Below are 16,368 nucleotides of genomic sequence, written 5' to 3'. Positions count from 1 at the left end.
TTTTTTTTTTTTTTGGAGTGTGTTTGCCACGCAGGAAAACACTGCCTATTTATAAATTCCAGGATTTGACTGCTTAAAAATAACATCGCCTTTTGGATTTCGTGGGAGTTCAACGCCAAAAATTTCAGTATAGGTCCTCTACTTGTCTTTTTCCATACTTGGAGTGTTCAATTTTCAAACGCTGCCCAAATCTCCAAGAAATTGAAGTTCATCGATAACTATAACTGAAATTACCGTTCAGATATCATCCTTTTTTGAAGAATTTTTCATCATTAACCATCTTCAAATTGTATGTTATCTAACCTACCTGCAGATATATATATTCACCTTTTTTTCTGTTTTGCAAAATTACATAAACCTATCACTTGGTTTATCTAATTTCTAAGATTTCAGAATATTTTGATCGTCCACCGCGATTCGATTTCTCTGTCATTATCATGCTAGTGTCTTCAGGGAACCATCATTAACTTTGTTAAATATCATCCTGAGATTTCGTATTAAAGAAACAGCGTCCAAATTTTCGAGAACTAGAATTACCTCCTCGACGGGCTTCTTCAGAGCCTTTCGAGTAACTCTAAATCTAATCCCGAGCTTCTCCAGCTGCCTCGATAAGACTCTAATTACCGTTGCTGAGCTCCTTAAATCCTCCTCCAGCTTGTTAATGTTTTCCACCAAATTCACCTCTAATAAGCCCTTCGCTGTTTGTCGAAAAAATCGATTCCATTGCCGCCTACGAATCCAAGCACCAATTGCAACCCCAGCCACCAGAAAAAAAATTGCGCCAACGAAAATCCTATCACTGAACACCGCCAAGAACACGCTCTTAGAGCTGGCTTTCGCGCAACTCAGAGCGAAACCAACAGAAGCGATCAACGACGTAACGAGACAAAACAACTCGGCAGCTGAAAGTAAAGAATCGATATCGCAATCACCATCACCACTGTGTCCCCGGCCTACTCCAGATGTAGAAACTCGAGGACACAAGTGATGAGCATTAATGGAACCAAAATTAAAAGTTCTCCGAAGCTTATAATCAAGAATTTGAAAAGACGGAGCGTTTGGGAAACGGCCAGGAGCGAATCCAAGAGACAAGCACGGATTCCTGGAAAAGAAGACGGAGAAGTAAGAGGTTGAAGGGGGAGGGGAAGGAGAAGATGAAGTCACTGAAAGGTATTGGAAAGCAAGCGACATCGTTCTTGAGTGTAGAGTTCAGAGCGTGTAATTCAAGAATCTAGGGTTTTTTTCAGAGATGGGCAACGGAACATAGGTCCTTCCTTTAGAGTAGAAAATGGAAGTGAAGACAGACTTGACTCGACACGGGAAGGGGAAGGAGATGGGATTCGAACTGGGGAAAAATTTTCGTAGAAATTTTCCGCATAAATTTTCCGGGAAAACCGTGATTCATTCAACGGTTTACGCGCCGAGTTTTATCCGATCTATTAGTTTCTAAACTGTAACCGTTAACTGGATAGGAAAATTGTACGGAATATAGAGAAAAATAAAATTATAAGAAATATTCGAATATTAAATATAAACTGACTGAAAAATACTTAAAACAAATTAAAACTTATTACTTATATTAATATAGGCACAATTATAAAAAATTAAAAATGACGTAAGTGAAATAAAATATATTAAAAGAACTCGTGTTTATTTGTATAATAATATTCATTCTTAGAAACGAAAAGTATGAATGTGACTATATTGCAAGGAAAAGTATAAATATTGATAATCTTTTTTATAGATAAATAGAATGGGTGGTTCTAATTATCTCATTATATATTGATAGCCATTAATAACTCTCAATCTACTTACTATAATAGCTAGCAATATGACTATTATCAAATTTAATCATGAATTTAAAAAATGTTAGGTAATTATGGGTAAGTAATGTAGTGTGTTGGTTAATTAGTTGGTATCAGTCAATTTATTGATTAATACTAAGACATCAGCCCGGTTAGGTAAGATGGAATCAATGGTTATTTAAGAACTAAATTAATTAAACAAATTCATTTATTATTTAATAATGTGTCAAAATATGAATGTAAAAGTAATACATGTATTTTTAATTTGTCAATCGGTACTCTCCATCCACCCATTATATCGAGGCAGCACGAAGAAAATTAATTAGGAAAGAGTTTAAAAATTTTATAGGTATGTTTTAAATTTCTTCTTAAATCTTAAAAAGTTTAATTTAATTTTTATATTTTTAATCCTATAACATTACTTGGTAATAAATGGGTACAATAAAAATTAAAATTGTGGAAAAAAGTATTTGAATATTCTATGGGACCTTTTTTATTTATATATATATATATATACCAAACTTAACTTGTTTATTTATTACAAGGCAACTTTAATACTTTCCAACAATAAATGTATAATTGAAGAAAATTAAAAGGTGAGGAATTTAATTAAAACTTTTTAAACACTCACCTTAAGTTTAAATTGAAAAATTTATTTAACCAAAGTTTATCAATTAAGTAATTGTCCGTAATTGGTCCAATAATGATTCAAGTGTTTATTGCTGGCAAATTTTGTCCCCTGAAATATTAATTAATTAAAGTTATTTGTGTTAAAACGCAAATATTAAATTAAGAAAGACGTGAGTATTTTTCTTGTGTTATTTATTAATTCTACTTCAATCTACTTTCAACGAATCTAATCTAAAAACAACAAATTTTAAATTGTTTTTAGAGTTCGAATATGATAAAATGGTATTAAACTAAATTGCAACTTTTATCGTATTTGAAAATTTACCTATATTATGTGTAAAAACGAATTATAATGGATCATTAATAAAAGACGTATAAACAAAATTGGAAAGAAAAAGTTTATAGCCATAAATTTGGTGCATGATTACGTGGTGAAATCCAAAATTATAAAATATATACAATAAAGAGAAAAGAAAAAAAAAAGAAAAAAAAAAAAAAGTAAAAGGTAATCAACGACGAGCGTTGCCGCCATTTCCTCCATTAACGTTTCCTGGGCTCACCTACTCCCAACATTTTCTCATTTTCGTAGCCAGCCGGGGCGTCTGTTAAAGCAGACTTTTCAAAGCAAAGCGGCTGGAAATGGGTGGGAAGGCAGGGGGGTTGTTGGATCATGGATTTTGGAAGAACCCTTTTCCGTTTCATTGGTCAAATATGATGACCCTGTTTTTGTTTTGTTCGTCTCTCTCACTACTCTTCAATTTTATAGTGCGTTTGGTGAATTCTTTTAAAAAATTAATTAACGTCCCCTTTTGTGTTTGGTAGCCCTTTGAAAATTGCCTCTCATCTCCAGTTCCTCCTCTTATTCTACCTACCATCTTCGCCGTTTCGGCCTTACCGAGCCCTTCCTCTGTCTTCCTCCCTTTATAAACACCTTCCTCACATTTGATTCTCATCTCAGAGTTCCTGACCCTTTTTCGATCTCTCTTATTACACAATACCCTGTTTTCGGAGTGTTTTATAGATTCCATAAAACCCCTGCAATGGCTCTTTCCAATGCTGCTGCTCTCTCCTCTTCCAAATTGATCTTCAATCCCCTTGTTGAACCTAAATCTCACCAACCCACTTCGTTTCTTGTTCCGTCCAAGACCTACCCCAGGCGCCACCAACGGATCTCCGCCGTCCACGCTGCAGAGCCGACCAAGGACAAGGTTGTCGTCGAGAACCCCCGTAAGAAGCCGGTGACGGCGCCGTCCAGTAATGAGAAATGGAGTTTGGAGAGCTGGAAATCGAAGAAGGCGTTGCAGCTTCCTGAGTATCCCGACCAGGCTGCTCTCCAATCTGTTCTCAAAACTGTGGAGTCATTTCCTCCTATTGTGTTCGCTGGTGAGGCTAGGAGCTTGGAGGAGAGGCTTGGTGAGGCCGCCTTGGGCAAGGCTTTCCTCTTGCAGGGTGGGGATTGTGCTGAGAGTTTCAAGGAGTTCAGCGCTAATAATATTAGGGACACATTCAGGATTCTTCTCCAGATGGGTGTCGTTCTTATGTTTGGTGGGCAAATGCCTGTCATTAAGGTACATCCATCTCCGCTCTTTCAGATTCTTTTATGTTCTGAGGATTATTGGTTGTCTAATCAGTGTTTGCTGTGTATCTTCAACATTGATTTAGGTGGGAAGAATGGCTGGTCAGTTTGCAAAGCCGAGATCAGATCCTCTTGAGGTGAAGGATGGAGTAAGTCTGCCAAGCTACAAGGGGGACAACATCAATGGCGATGATTTTACTGAGAAGTCAAGGATTCCAGACCCCGAGAGGATGATTAGAGCTTACACCCAATCTGCTGCAACTCTCAACCTTCTCAGGTCCTTCGCCACTGGAGGATATGCTGCAATGCAAAGGGTCACCCAATGGAATCTTGATTTTGCTGAAAACAGTGAGCAGGGAGATAGGTGAGCCAAGTTCTTCTTTACAGCTTTTAACCATGATCTAATTGGAATCAGTCAATTTTAGTAGTTCTTGATCCTGTACGCTTATTTAAGTTTTAAGCTAAAAAAACAACTGTGTTAAATTTGCCGCACCGGTGAATAAAGTGTATTCCTAAATTGCTCAACAGGTATCACGAACTTGCTAGTCGTGTTGATGAGACTCTTGGATTCATGGCTGCTGCTGGACTCACTGTCGACCATCCTATTATGACAACAACTGAGTTCTGGACCTCTCACGAATGTTTACTCTTGCCTTATGAACAATCACTTACCAGACTGGACTCAACATCTGGTCTCTACTACGACTGCTCAGCTCACATGCTTTGGGCTGGGGAACGAACCCGACAACTCGATGGTGCCCACATAGAGTTCCTTAGAGGGGTTGCTAACCCTCTTGGAATTAAGGTAGCTTCTTAAACCTTTTTACTTTGGCATGATGATCTAATGTTTGTTGATAAATTCAATATTATGCATAACAAACAATGAGTAAATGTGATCTTTGTAATGCAGGTAAGCAACAAAATGGATCCAAATGAGTTGGTTAAACTTATTGAAATCCTCAATCCTGGTAACAAACCAGGAAGGATAACTATCATTGTAAGAATGGGTGCTGAGAACCAGAGAGTAAAGCTTCCCCATTTGATTAGAGCCGTGCGAAAGGCAGGGCAAATTGTGACATGGGTCTGTGATCCAATGCATGGAAACACCATTAAGGCACCATGTGGCCTCAAAACTCGTCCATTTGATGCTATTCTGGTAAATTTCCATCCTATTCCTTTTGACTATATTTGATAGTTACTTCTGAAGCCAAGTCTTCTATGAATCATTAAACGAAGGGGAAAATAGTTGTACCTTTTGCATTACAATTCCCCTGTTGATAACCATAGTTTACCGGCTCTATTATGTCATGTCTTCTAAACAAAGTGTCAAACCGTGTTCTTATAGGCCGAGGTCCGAGCATTCTTCGATGTGCACGAGCAAGAAGGGAGCCATGCTGGAGGAATCCATTTGGAAATGACTGGACAGAATGTGACAGAATGCATTGGAGGATCCCGAACCGTAACGTTCGATGACTTGTCGTCAAGATACCACACACACTGCGACCCAAGGCTGAATGCTTCTCAGTCTCTTGAGCTTGCTTTCATCATAGCAGAGAGGCTTAGGAAGAAGAGGATTGGAAAGCAAAACCCTGTTTCCCCAAGCTCGTTTTAAACAGATGGAGAATTCACTTGTGAATGATGAGTCTGAAGCTGCTGGTACTTGCCACAAACTTAATGCAATGCATAAATGGCAGGATGTATGTAATGTTGAGGATCATATTTAGTTTTGAAGGATTGGAGTATTTTGCTGTGGAGAATAAGTGAGAACTCCAACCAAGGAGCTGGAGGCTCACAAGTTTAGAATACGTGTTTGAGCTTCATTTATTTATGAATTTCCCCAATTATGGGCTCTGATTTAGATTTTAAGAGTTCTTTGTAAACAAAACTTAATTAAGCATTGAAATGAAACTTGCATATTTATTGAACTCTGTTTCAAATAGAAAGAAATGATCAATATAAAAAACTTAGATAAAGACCATAATTCTAATCTCACGTTGCCAACAAATACGGATCGCGAATCTGCCTCCTCCTCCTTCCTTTCTCGACTGACAGCCGCACCGGCGGGATCTGTATAAGATATTATAATCAGGCAGATTGAAGTTGCTACGGTAGCTTCATATGAAATTTCAAAATTGACATAGCCTAAGGTAATTCGAGACGGGGGTAAACCTTGAACAGCGCCCATTTCCTTTTCGACCTTGGCTTGCATTTCGCCAAGAGCAGCTGCTTCCTTGTGGTAGTGAAAGGCGGGGCACGGAGAACCTTGATGGCATCGTCATCGGCGGCAGACATGTCAATGTCCCCTTCCTCCACCGGGATCTCTCCGCCCTAAACCTCATGCTCCTCTTTCTCCATTTCCGTTCTTCCTTGTCTGAACCGGTTTTTGAGTGTAGAAATTATTCTTTAAAAAAATTAAAATGCATAAAAAAAATATAATTATTCTTTAAAATTAAACCAGCCAGCAATATTTATAAAAAAAAAATAATAATAAAAAAAAAAAAAAGAACACATATTCTTCGTGAAAGTGTAATTATGAGAGACTAAATGGTCAAAAAAGGAAACGACGCAGATAATTTTTGCGAAACATACGCGCCGACTCCGGTTTTTTTTTTGTTTTTTTTAATCAATATAAAAGCTGTTTTTTATTTAATATTCGGGAGGGTGGAATCTGGTGCAAACAAACTCAGACTACTTTCCTCCTCCTCCAATGGGTTTAATCCACGTGTCAAATAACTGAAACGGGTGATAATTTGCAATTATTGAAATGTAGATGCCTTAGCTTTCACATAACTCTGCTGTGATTCATCGGTGGGTAGCATTTTTAAAGGGCTACTGAGATCTGCCACTCTCTTTCTCCTTTCTGGATCCATTTCGAGCTTGTTCTTCAGTTCTTAGGGAGAAGGGTGTAGTGAGCTCAGAGTTGGAAAGATGGCGAGCGGCGGTGGATATGGGGATGCCAATCAGAAGATAGATTATGTGTTCAAAGTCGTGTTGATCGGGGACTCTGCGGTGGGGAAATCTCAGATTTTGGCGCGGTTTGCCCGAAACGAGTTCAGCTTGGACTCCAAGGCCACTATCGGCGTCGAGTTTCAGACTAGGACACTCGTTATTCAGCATAAGAGTGTTAAAGCTCAGATCTGGGATACTGCGGGCCAGGAAAGGTACTTTTTCCTCCACTTCCTTTCTTTTCTCTTGTATTTCCCTCTTGTTTCGTTTTTAGGGTTTTAGTGGATCTTTAATGTGTTGGATTTGGGGCAGAGTATACTGGATGATGATGCCCTTAGTACTATTGAATTTCATTTAGGCCAGATTATTCTCTCTTTATATGCTCAGGACAGATGTTCATCATTCAGTATTGTCCGTCCATATTTGAAAGGGAAAAGTGATGGTTTCGTGGATTAACACAAGAGAGTGAGCTTGAGCAGCATCTTTCATGTAGTTTTCATAAACAATGGCCTTGTTGATATTCATTTGTTGTAAGATTGTCCTGTGGATTTGCCTTCTTTTTTTTCTCATGCTCCCGTTCAGTCTTGTGATTCTTCCTTTAGCTCGTCTCGAAGCTTAACTATGTTGGATTTGATCCCTTAGAATGGAACTTTTATAGCTGGTTTTTGGAGTTTAAGTTAAACGATTATTATATACAGCTAAGACAATATTCCATTGAAGGCCATAGAAAAGCTGCATACCTTAACACGTCGAGTATTTGAACAGATACAGAGCAGTTACAAGTGCATATTACAGAGGAGCTCTTGGGGCAATGCTTGTCTACGATATTACGAAACGCCAAACCTTTGATCACATACCTCGGTGGCTCGAGGAGTTGCGGAGCCATGCTGACAAGAACATCGTTATAATCTTAATAGGAAACAAAAGCGATCTGGAAGACCAGCGCGCTGTCTCCACTGAGGACGCCAAGGAATTCGCCGAGAAAGAAGGTTTGTTTTTCTTGGAGACCTCCGCACTGGAATCAACAAACGTGGAGAGTGCCTTCATGACTATTCTAACTGAGATCTTCAACATCATGAACAAAAAGAACTTGGCTGCTGGTGAAACTCAAGGCAATGGCAACTCTGCATCACTTGCCGGTGGTAAGAAGATCATAATCCCGGGCCCAGCGCAAGAAATCCCGGCTAAGAGCAAGATGTGCTGTACTTCCACATGATTTGTTTGGAGTTAGGCTCAAATGGGGCGATCTAGGTTGGTGCATTCCTTGATTATAGCAATTTTTTTTTACTGGTGTGATGTTTTTCTGAGGTCATTTGTATATTTTGTTGTATGCTTTAGTCTGCTAGAGTTAGCAGCTGGAGTTTATATATACTTTGAAGGACGACAAATGAGGCTCTCATTTACCTTTTTTTTCAAAATAGAAGCTGTCTTTATTTACGGGAATATGAGAAAATCTGAAGTTAACATCATGTGATTGTGCGTACTATAAAAACTTACTATTTGTTGTCTTGAGAAGGTTGTTCTAAGGTTGGTTGACATATCAATAATATGAATCTACGAGTGCTTGGAACATTTGATTGGGCAGTGACTGCAACCCCCACCCCCTTAGATTATAGATCTTGTAATAATGCGTATTATACAAAAATAAATGAGAATCCTAAGTATGAGTTTTCGTATTCAATTTTTGGTTGAAGTGTTGTTTTAGCCTTTCAACTTTCATGCTTATTTTATTATGGGTTCTTTAATTCTCAACCATTTTCAACCATTTTCCCCATGAGCTTTATTCATAAAATCATTTCATATTTATAATTTTTAATATATCTTTTTGACAAAATTTGACTTTGGGTCATACGGTAAAAAAACGAAGGGAAAAAGAATAGCTTTTCATATTACATCGGTTAGCTATTGAATTTTCAAATGAATTTAATTTCTTATTAAACTATTAATTAAACTTGTAGATCATTATGCAAAGTAACGGGATAAAAATAAAATATTTCAATGCAAAGGACATAGGTTAGTAAATCTTTATTCTACAGATACAGGAAATATATCCTTTAATAAAATAGTATAAAGACCCAGAGATAAAAATAACAGCAACCTTTTTTTTTTCTTTTTTTTTGAAAATATCCTCCATAGTACTCTCTTTCAACATAAATCCTCCTAAAAAATGACATTAGTCTGAAGAAATCAACAACATGCTGCCACTACAAATATTTGATACACAAGAAGCAATGATAAGGCTCAACTTTTCTAAGATTATACAGTTGAACTGAAGCTGCTAAACTAATCCCACGTATTACTATCGTCTAAACTAAATTATCCCACGGTTTTCACCCAAGATTTAGATTAGCTTCAACATGAGAATTTAGAAAGCTTGCCTTGCCTGTGCATTACACATCATTTCCAAGCCGATTTGAAAGCCTTTCAAGTAATTCTTGGCAATCAATGGCTGTTACCATAACACTCAGACTGGACCTCCCTTTCCAGCACCCAATGGCTATAGTCGACTCGTCAACTTTGATAACATCTGAAGAGGTGTTACCACCTGAAAAGACATAGCTGTGCTTAGTAAAGACCCAGATGCTTTAACACAAGGATAATCTACACATGCACGCTACGCACCTGTACCCAAAACTATCACACAACAACCTAGCATTAGGTTTGATGCCTTCTCACCAAACGCAGCATCAGCAAAATCTGCATATTTGATACTTTTATGTTGTATTAGATGCTTGAAATCCATGGGAGACATTGTTAGGATTTGCTTGGTGATGTACGGGAGTATCACAGGCAATCCTTCGGACGTTATACGGAATGAACAAGGTGCAGAGCTACCTTCTCTTGATGATTGCCTCTCCTATTCAACGCAATTACATGAGATATGGCAGTTCATCAAATTATTTAAAATAATAATAATACTAAAAGCATATAGATAATTTTGACACTCAAGGGCCGATCCAAAGATGAGAACAACGAAATCAGCTGAGCTCTAGCTAGCAAAAACAAAAGCTATTTAGTTAAACAAGCTTATTGTGAAAACGGTTCGGCCATTTGGCAAGCCTTGGTGTAAGAAAATTGATTAGCTGCTGGTGTGTGCCATCAGTTTGAAAACAGTAATGATCCCAAAATATAATGAAAAAATGAAACGGCTGGTAAAGGATACTTACAAACATCTTCAGACCAATAGATGTTATCTTAAGCTGCTGCCCGACTGAAAAATTCATCTCAAGAACATCCTTAACGGACTTCGATACATAATAGATTCTTTTCACATGGTTAGTGTCAGTATTTCGAGTCACAAGGTGGCCAAACAATGGGAAAGCCTCATTAATACCATAAAATGTCTTAATGCTATCAATAACTGTTTCATATTTGAACAATACAACAGGGTCAACTCCCTTCCACTTGCCCTGAATCTGTAACTTTCTCTTCACAGTGCTTTGCTTAGACTCCTCTAAGTTATCTTCAATAGCAGTAATTTCCAAATTATTTACACTCACTTCATTATCAACTAAATTAACCTCTAAATCGGCTTCTGAGAACTGCTTATCTATCCCATCTGCTGCATTACCGTCCAAACCTTCTGTACCTTCAATATCCTGAACTGGGAATTCACAAGCTGGTTTATTGTCTGCAGAATTAAAATCTCCTTGATTATTTGAATCAACCCCAACTTCTGAGGGGCTTTCATCCATCCCAACTGATGCACTAACGTCCACATTCGCTCCATTTGTAATACTCTGTGGAGGCTTGCAACGAGACTTGTCATTTACAGGCTTCAAATTTTGATAACTTGGTTTTTCAGTAGCAGCTGAAGCAACCCCATCGATGAGGAAAGGGGGAAAACACAAACAAGATACGAAAAATGTAAATTCATAGGGAAAGAAACTATACATTGAATTCAAATTTATATAGAAACCGAGTTAAAATCAAAGCTAGGGGAACTACCATAGGTAACGAAGTACGAGAAAAGGTATATTGCACATAGTCATATAACAAAAACAAGATTTCCGTGCAGCAATTATTAACTATTTAACAATATTAAACAGTGCATACTAAACTAACATTTTCTAACAGGTTCAGGACAGGTACATTTAAACTGGCCGTAAGGCCTAACCAAATGTTGGCTAGTTCAACATACCTGGCAAAGGGGCAACTTTGCGTAATACTGCAATAAAGAAGGCTCCACTATTTTGATCATGAGGCACTATCCTCATGCAACGCTCGATTGGAAATTCACAAACCTCATCAAACTCATGTACAGGATCCATTGTTGGCTCAGATACATCAGCAGAACTTCCAATGGAACCGTCCAGATGATTTCCCCTCAACTCTGAGTTATGACTTTTGTCTGCTTGGTTCTTACGGCCTCTGCCAGAAGGAAACATGCTGGGTATTGCCACACTCTGGCGATGATCAGAAACTTGTTTGTAGGATGCCAACCATACACCCCTATCACGCACCTATACAAGCAAAATAACAAATATAAACAAAGAGACAGAAAATTAGAAATGATTAGTAGGCAGTTGGCACAGCGGAACCACAACAATATTTCACAGCTCAATAACCTCAAACTATTCACTAACGTGAGTTCAACAGGAAATCAAATAATATTTTCCACGTCGAGAAAATATAAAATTTACTACATCATATTTGTGTACTTCTGCACCACTAGAAAGTAGAAAATCTTCATTTTTACCTTTTTTATAAGAAAAAAAAAATTGAGATTTTTCATTCACGGAAGTCAACCAACAAAAAAAACCTAAGGAATGAAGGGACAAGAGGGTCTCATTCCAATGCCTAACGAGGGGGTCGGTCAAGGCATCCCTACAAGAAACTCACTTTTGAGTAGATTTCAGAAAATGGAAAATTTGAAGCATGATTCAACCTTCTTTGGCAAACCACAAAAAAATCATTTTTGTTTGTAATTCTTTCTCAATTTGAATAAGAGTTCAAGAGACAAAATCTTAATAATTATGAATTTTTAAGTACAACTTGATTGTGATGTGCTACGTTTTTAAACAAATATATGCAATATGAAGATAAACTAAAATAAAGAAACAACAAAGCTCTAGGACATTTTAATAGACAAGTATTGAAAACAATTTCTGAAGATACCCAAACAGCCAAAAATGGCATTAAAAATGCAAAATGTATACTATAAAACAAGAACTACATCCATGTTACAAATTATCCTGAGTTTCAACCAGAAAAGAGATACCACAATAACGAATCACCTTCCATTTCTTAAGACCAGGCCGACGAACAAGTTGTGGAAGTTCATTTGAGACATCGACTAGTTCGAGAGAGCCTTCAGATTTCCGCAGAAGCTGCAACAAGATGAATTGATGAAAAGAAGGAAAGGCTTTTAATAAGCTGATACATGTATATGCGTGGCCACAAGAGACCAGCAGTATAAGGTGTACGCATTAACATTTTGAAGAATAAGCTTCGCTCATTGATAAACAAAAATTAATATAAAAACTAAAAAGTAGTGCAACGTATCTTGTCGACTTGGATTGAGCCGTTTCTTGCATAGCTAGTTTATTATTTATTTATTTATTTCATATTCCCTTCCTTTTGTATGCCCCCTTTGGTACAGAATGCTTATACATACCTCCGCAACAACAGCCTCGTTTTCAACAGGATTCATTGAGCAGGTTGAGTAAACCATTCTTCCACCAACTTTAAGTAAAGAGGCACCTGCAAGAGTTAATCAAAATACTTAGATTTTCCATGAATCTGAATCAAAATAATAAACATAGTGGTGGCTTAGTAGAGATAAGTGAAAAATCCATGGCAGCTATGATCAGTATCATGGATTTTGTAATTCAAAGTTGCAGTTCAGTACCTCGCATGCCTATCTGCACTTGTAAGCCATGTAAACCATTACCCACCCCAGAATTCCTGAAAGAAATGAACGGGTTTAACCACAAGCTAGAAATACCAATAAGACCATGTGATAAGAAATCACGGGCAAGAAATTCTAAAGGCTACCATCTCCTCCATATATCTGGAGCCTTGCGAAGAGTACCATCTCCGCTACAGGGAACATCACATAGAACGCGATCAAAGGTAAGTTGAGTGTTGTGAGGATTTAAATCACTCCCTGCTGCAGAAGCATTTAAGATATTGGTATGTGCTCGACATCCTGGAAAATGTTGTGCTTCATGATTTGTAACAATTAGATTGGAAGTGCACATTCTTTTAGTTTGGTGGATGAGAAGATTACACCTTTGGACATCTGAATCATTTGCCACTACCTAATCAAGATGGCTATCAAATCAATTTTACATAAAGAATCAGAAGCACCAGAAAGTAGCATAAATACGAACTCAAAGGACAAGCAACTGAACAAAGGAAAAGGGTTGCAAGCACTCTACTATGGGGCAGAAAAGAAATACTTCTATATAGAAACCAATGGAGAATGGTACAAAAATAAAGGGGGCACAAACCAATCCGCCAGGTAGATCTCCAGGTTTGCTGGACTGGTGTATGATCTCAAGTAATTGAAATGTCTTGGAGCCTGGAGCAGCACACACTGAGCAAAAAGCAGAGAACCAGTTAGAGATAATATGCATGAATGATATAAAGTTGAGATCATAAAATAAATAAATAAAGCAAATGACCATTTAAATCAGTACAAACTGCTTACTGTCGAGCACATAGTGATTTGGATGTACATCCAGAAAAAGAGGAGGAACCTGTGCCATAAGCCCCAATTAAGTAGTTAAGAATGCGTAAGAGATTTAAATGACAATTAAAGGTTACAATAATATTCCCCGTAGATATATGGAGTAATAAGTAGCCGTTGTGCATACCATGCTGACAGCCTCCTGCCTTGTAATGTTACCAATTTCATTTTCTAGCTTCAAGAACTCGTGAAACCTGTGAAGCTGAAGTAGTCAAAAACATGTAGCAATTGGCAACACAATAGCATATGTAGGTGTAGTCTAAATTGATCAGTAGTCACATTACAGGCACATCCAAAACAATGACTTTATTGAAATGTATCATGTTTGGGGAAGGGTGCACTGAATTCAGCACTATACCGCAAAAAGATATAGTTGGTAAGGAAAAACTTGCTTCTCAATACCAAACTCTTAATTGTATCCCGACTTCGAGTTTGAAATTTTAAAATGTTGAATTATATTAAAAAGGATAGTTTTTTTTATATATATAAATACAGTATTTCACGTTATAAATTCATTTTATTTTTTATCAATTTTAATATGTATATCATAAATTATATGATATTGTAAGATGATAATTATACAAAAAAATAATTAACATCAAAACATGTTCATAAATTAATTAATAATAGTTGAGATTCAACCTAATAAAGTTGGTAACTATGACTATTTTTATGAATTACAATTGTTTTCATTGAATACCTCGTTTTCGAAATTCTAATTTTATATCGCAGACCAAACACACACTTAGATGACTGAACATTCATGCATTCATTATACTGACCAAAATGTCCAACTACTTACTTTTCAAGAGAAAAAATCAGTTCTTTCTATCCAATTAGTGTCTACTTTCGAGAAATGATGGCCATAAAGATACAATATTACCTCTCAAGAGCTTGATTCTTACGCAGTTGCATTCTTGAGAAATTTGAATGCCACGCAAGATTGTCAGGGTACCAAGATAACGGTCTAATTGCCCCAGCTTCATCACCATCAGTGACCTGAACATGATAGAGCAGGAAAAGAAACAATCATGTATCTATAATAAAATTTTCGCCACACTTATTGAGAAGCAACAATATTAAAAGTACCTACCTCAGATTGAAGAGATTTCATGAAGTCATTTTGCAACTGGGCACGTATTTCCCCACAGAACTGTCCGCTGTCAACTTCAAATGTTACTAATAACAACAACGATAGTACTAAGATGCAACGTTAACATAACAAAGCAGATGATTAAAGAGCCAACGGAGTTCTTATTATATGAATATATATGAGTGATTTAAATAAATAAATAAATACGCACACATGAGCTCACGTAAGGGGATCATGTGCAGGTACACCACGATGATGGTAGCATTCAGGTGAGCCAGGTTTTTCTTTTTCATTTTTCATTTTTTATTTTCCCCCCTCCTTTTTTGGATTGAGATAGAGTGGGAAGGGATAATTAATAATGGAAATGAAAAACGTCTTATACGTTACCTAGAATTGATCCTAAAAGCGGCGGGCAATTGCTTACGAAGAACCTCAATAAATGTATCCCATTCTTCCGCAGTAACTATCCCTTGCTCCTACAATATCGAAAACCATAAACAGAAAGCTAAAAAAACGAGACAGAAATACCAGACACCAGATCAGTAAACAAAGCTCATCGTCGAATTCATAAAACACTACCTTCTTGACAAATAGAACTACAAAAAAATCCAAAAAATAGTTGAATAATCACAAACCTTGTAGTACTCATTGAACGCGTGGCTTTGAGATTGGAAAGGTCCCCAGTGATTACTATTGCCATCCTTGGTGTCATTGGCAGAGTTAGAATCGGGTTTTGAACGCTTCCAAACGTTCTCTCTGCTCTCTCGAAAATGGTTTCTCTGAGTACGAGCTCTGCCACCCCTGCCCTTACCTCCCATGTTAGATGAACCTCGCAGAGCAGTACTCCCTCGATGCAGCTGCAAGCAAGGCTACACGTTCATGAACAAGAAACCGGCGGGGAGGCTGCGATTTGGGTTTTGGTCCCAATTCCGATTATTTCTACCCACGTAGCGTTGGTAGTTTTTAGTGGGTTTTGGATTTCTAACTAACATGATTGGGCCGTCGTTGAGCACAGCTCACTGGGCCTGACTTACTCCTTTGGCCCACTCGTTCTAATTTATAATTTAATTGATTAATCTTTAATCCAGCACTGTCTCGGTCAATTTTAGGATTTATTGCACGTTTCAATAATTAATTGACCATTTCAAATAATAATAATAATAATAATAATAATAATAAATCTCAATCGTAAAGTAAATAAATTTAAGACAGAGTGATAAGCTTGATAATTAATCTATCAATTAAAATAAAACACCGCGGTGGTCAAATATAGTCTAATGTATTAATTAAAACCCCACTTCAAGAACTCATCTTTTAATGTCAGATAAGATCGAGATCGAGATCTTAACAACAACAGACAAAACAACACGAATTTGGATTGATTTGGTTCTGAATTTTCAAATCTCCATTCCCCACTGAGGAAGAAAGGTATTGGAACTCTAAACCACATTTTTATGCCCACTAATCAGCTGATCTGAGCTTTTTAGATTTTTTCAACTTTGTTTATTTCACTTTATGCTTAATTTATAGTTTCTTCGTGTTCATTCTTTTTTGATCTTGAGATCAGTCAATGGCTTTGGGGCTCGCGGCCTGGGGCCACTACAATTCATTATCTAGCTGACCA

At 37.2% G+C, this 16,368-nt stretch overlaps 4 protein-coding genes and 1 pseudogene across 8 annotated transcripts in view; 2 read left to right on the top strand and 3 right to left on the bottom strand.

Moving 5' to 3' along the window:
• LOC111803592 overlaps positions 1-1,433 on the bottom strand; it is a 3,660-nt gene extending 2,227 nt beyond the window's left edge. For 2 of the 3 annotated variants that reach the window (XR_002816399.1, XM_023688076.1), the window contains exon 1: positions 538-1,428. Coding sequence is in view for 2 of the 3 variants with exons in the window: in XM_023688076.1 (XP_023543844.1) it covers positions 538-1,191 (654 nt within the window). In the remaining variant the exon portion in view is untranslated. Of the gene's footprint in view, positions 1-537 lie in introns of all 3 variants that reach the window. The other variant, XM_023688078.1, reaches the window with a different exon arrangement.
• A 1,649-nt stretch (positions 1,434-3,082) lies between these two features.
• Positions 3,083-5,936, top strand: LOC111803479 (phospho-2-dehydro-3-deoxyheptonate aldolase 2, chloroplastic-like). Its single transcript, XM_023687903.1, has 5 exons — positions 3,083-4,003; positions 4,098-4,375; positions 4,540-4,816; positions 4,922-5,167; positions 5,357-5,936. Exons 1-5 carry the CDS (start codon positions 3,476-3,478, stop codon positions 5,621-5,623), a joined length of 1,596 nt encoding a protein of 531 aa, XP_023543671.1. The 5' UTR covers positions 3,083-3,475; the 3' UTR covers positions 5,624-5,936.
• LOC111803481 lies at positions 5,847-6,366 on the bottom strand (annotated as a pseudogene).
• Positions 6,367-6,780: 414 nt separating this feature from the next.
• LOC111803480 (ras-related protein Rab11A) lies at positions 6,781-8,529 on the top strand. Its single transcript, XM_023687904.1, has 2 exons — positions 6,781-7,172; positions 7,723-8,529. The coding sequence occupies exons 1-2, from the start codon at positions 6,940-6,942 to the stop codon at positions 8,171-8,173; spliced, it is 684 nt and encodes a 227-aa protein (XP_023543672.1). The 5' UTR covers positions 6,781-6,939; the 3' UTR covers positions 8,174-8,529.
• A 510-nt stretch (positions 8,530-9,039) lies between these two features.
• Positions 9,040-15,677, bottom strand: LOC111803463 (tRNA (cytosine(34)-C(5))-methyltransferase-like). Of its 3 annotated transcripts, XM_023687867.1 has the most exons (15): positions 15,380-15,677; positions 15,132-15,220; positions 14,745-14,811; positions 14,535-14,650; positions 13,779-13,845; positions 13,613-13,661; positions 13,413-13,498; positions 12,955-13,220; positions 12,809-12,864; positions 12,575-12,660; positions 12,195-12,287; positions 11,099-11,420; positions 10,125-10,768; positions 9,580-9,814; positions 9,040-9,502 (listed from the first exon to the last, which is right to left on the bottom strand). In XM_023687867.1, the coding sequence occupies exons 1-15, from the start codon at positions 15,560-15,562 to the stop codon at positions 9,348-9,350; spliced, it is 2,514 nt and encodes an 837-aa protein (XP_023543635.1). In that variant the 5' UTR covers positions 15,563-15,677; the 3' UTR covers positions 9,040-9,347. The 3 variants fall into 3 exon arrangements, with proteins under 3 accessions (XP_023543635.1, XP_023543637.1, XP_023543636.1); XM_023687869.1 differs by lacking the exon at positions 15,380-15,677 and having other exon boundaries at positions 14,745-14,804; positions 15,132-15,222; XM_023687868.1 differs by lacking the exons at positions 15,132-15,220; positions 15,380-15,677 and adding an exon at positions 14,956-15,052 and having other exon boundaries at positions 14,745-14,830.
• Between the last annotated feature and the right edge of the window lie 691 nt (positions 15,678-16,368).

This window comes from Cucurbita pepo, chromosome LG10 (genome assembly GCF_002806865.2).
Source record: "Cucurbita pepo subsp. pepo cultivar mu-cu-16 chromosome LG10, ASM280686v2, whole genome shotgun sequence".
NCBI lineage: Eukaryota > Viridiplantae > Streptophyta > Magnoliopsida > Cucurbitales > Cucurbitaceae > Cucurbita > Cucurbita pepo.
This window is presented reverse-complemented; position numbering and strand designations above follow the sequence as displayed.

What these genes read in the sequence shown, in the direction of transcription:
- LOC111803479 (XM_023687903.1), top strand. Translation starts at nt 3,476, where the DNA reads ATGGCTCTTTCCAATGCTGCTGCTCTCTCCTCTTCCAAATTGATCTTC. An exon ending in GGCAAATGCCTGTCATTAAG is followed by an intron (nt 4,004 to 4,097) that starts GTACATCCATCT and finishes ACATTGATTTAG; the next exon opens with GTGGGAAGAATGGCTGGTCA. An exon ending in AACAGTGAGCAGGGAGATAG is followed by an intron (nt 4,376 to 4,539) that starts GTGAGCCAAGTT and finishes ATTGCTCAACAG; the next exon opens with GTATCACGAACTTGCTAGTC.
- LOC111803480 (XM_023687904.1), top strand. Translation starts at nt 6,940, where the DNA reads ATGGCGAGCGGCGGTGGATATGGGGATGCCAATCAGAAGATAGATTAT. An exon ending in GATACTGCGGGCCAGGAAAG is followed by an intron (nt 7,173 to 7,722) that starts GTACTTTTTCCT and finishes GTATTTGAACAG; the next exon opens with ATACAGAGCAGTTACAAGTG.
- LOC111803463 (XM_023687867.1), bottom strand. Translation starts at nt 15,562, where the DNA reads ATGGGAGGTAAGGGCAGGGGTGGCAGAGCTCGTACTCAGAGAAACCAT. An exon ending in GGCAGGAGGCTGTCAGCATG is followed by an intron (nt 13,662 to 13,778) that starts GTATGCACAACG and finishes CTTATGGCACAG; the next exon opens with GTTCCTCCTCTTTTTCTGGA. An exon ending in GAGATCTACCTGGCGGATTG is followed by an intron (nt 13,221 to 13,412) that starts GTTTGTGCCCCC and finishes CATCTTGATTAG; the next exon opens with GTAGTGGCAAATGATTCAGA.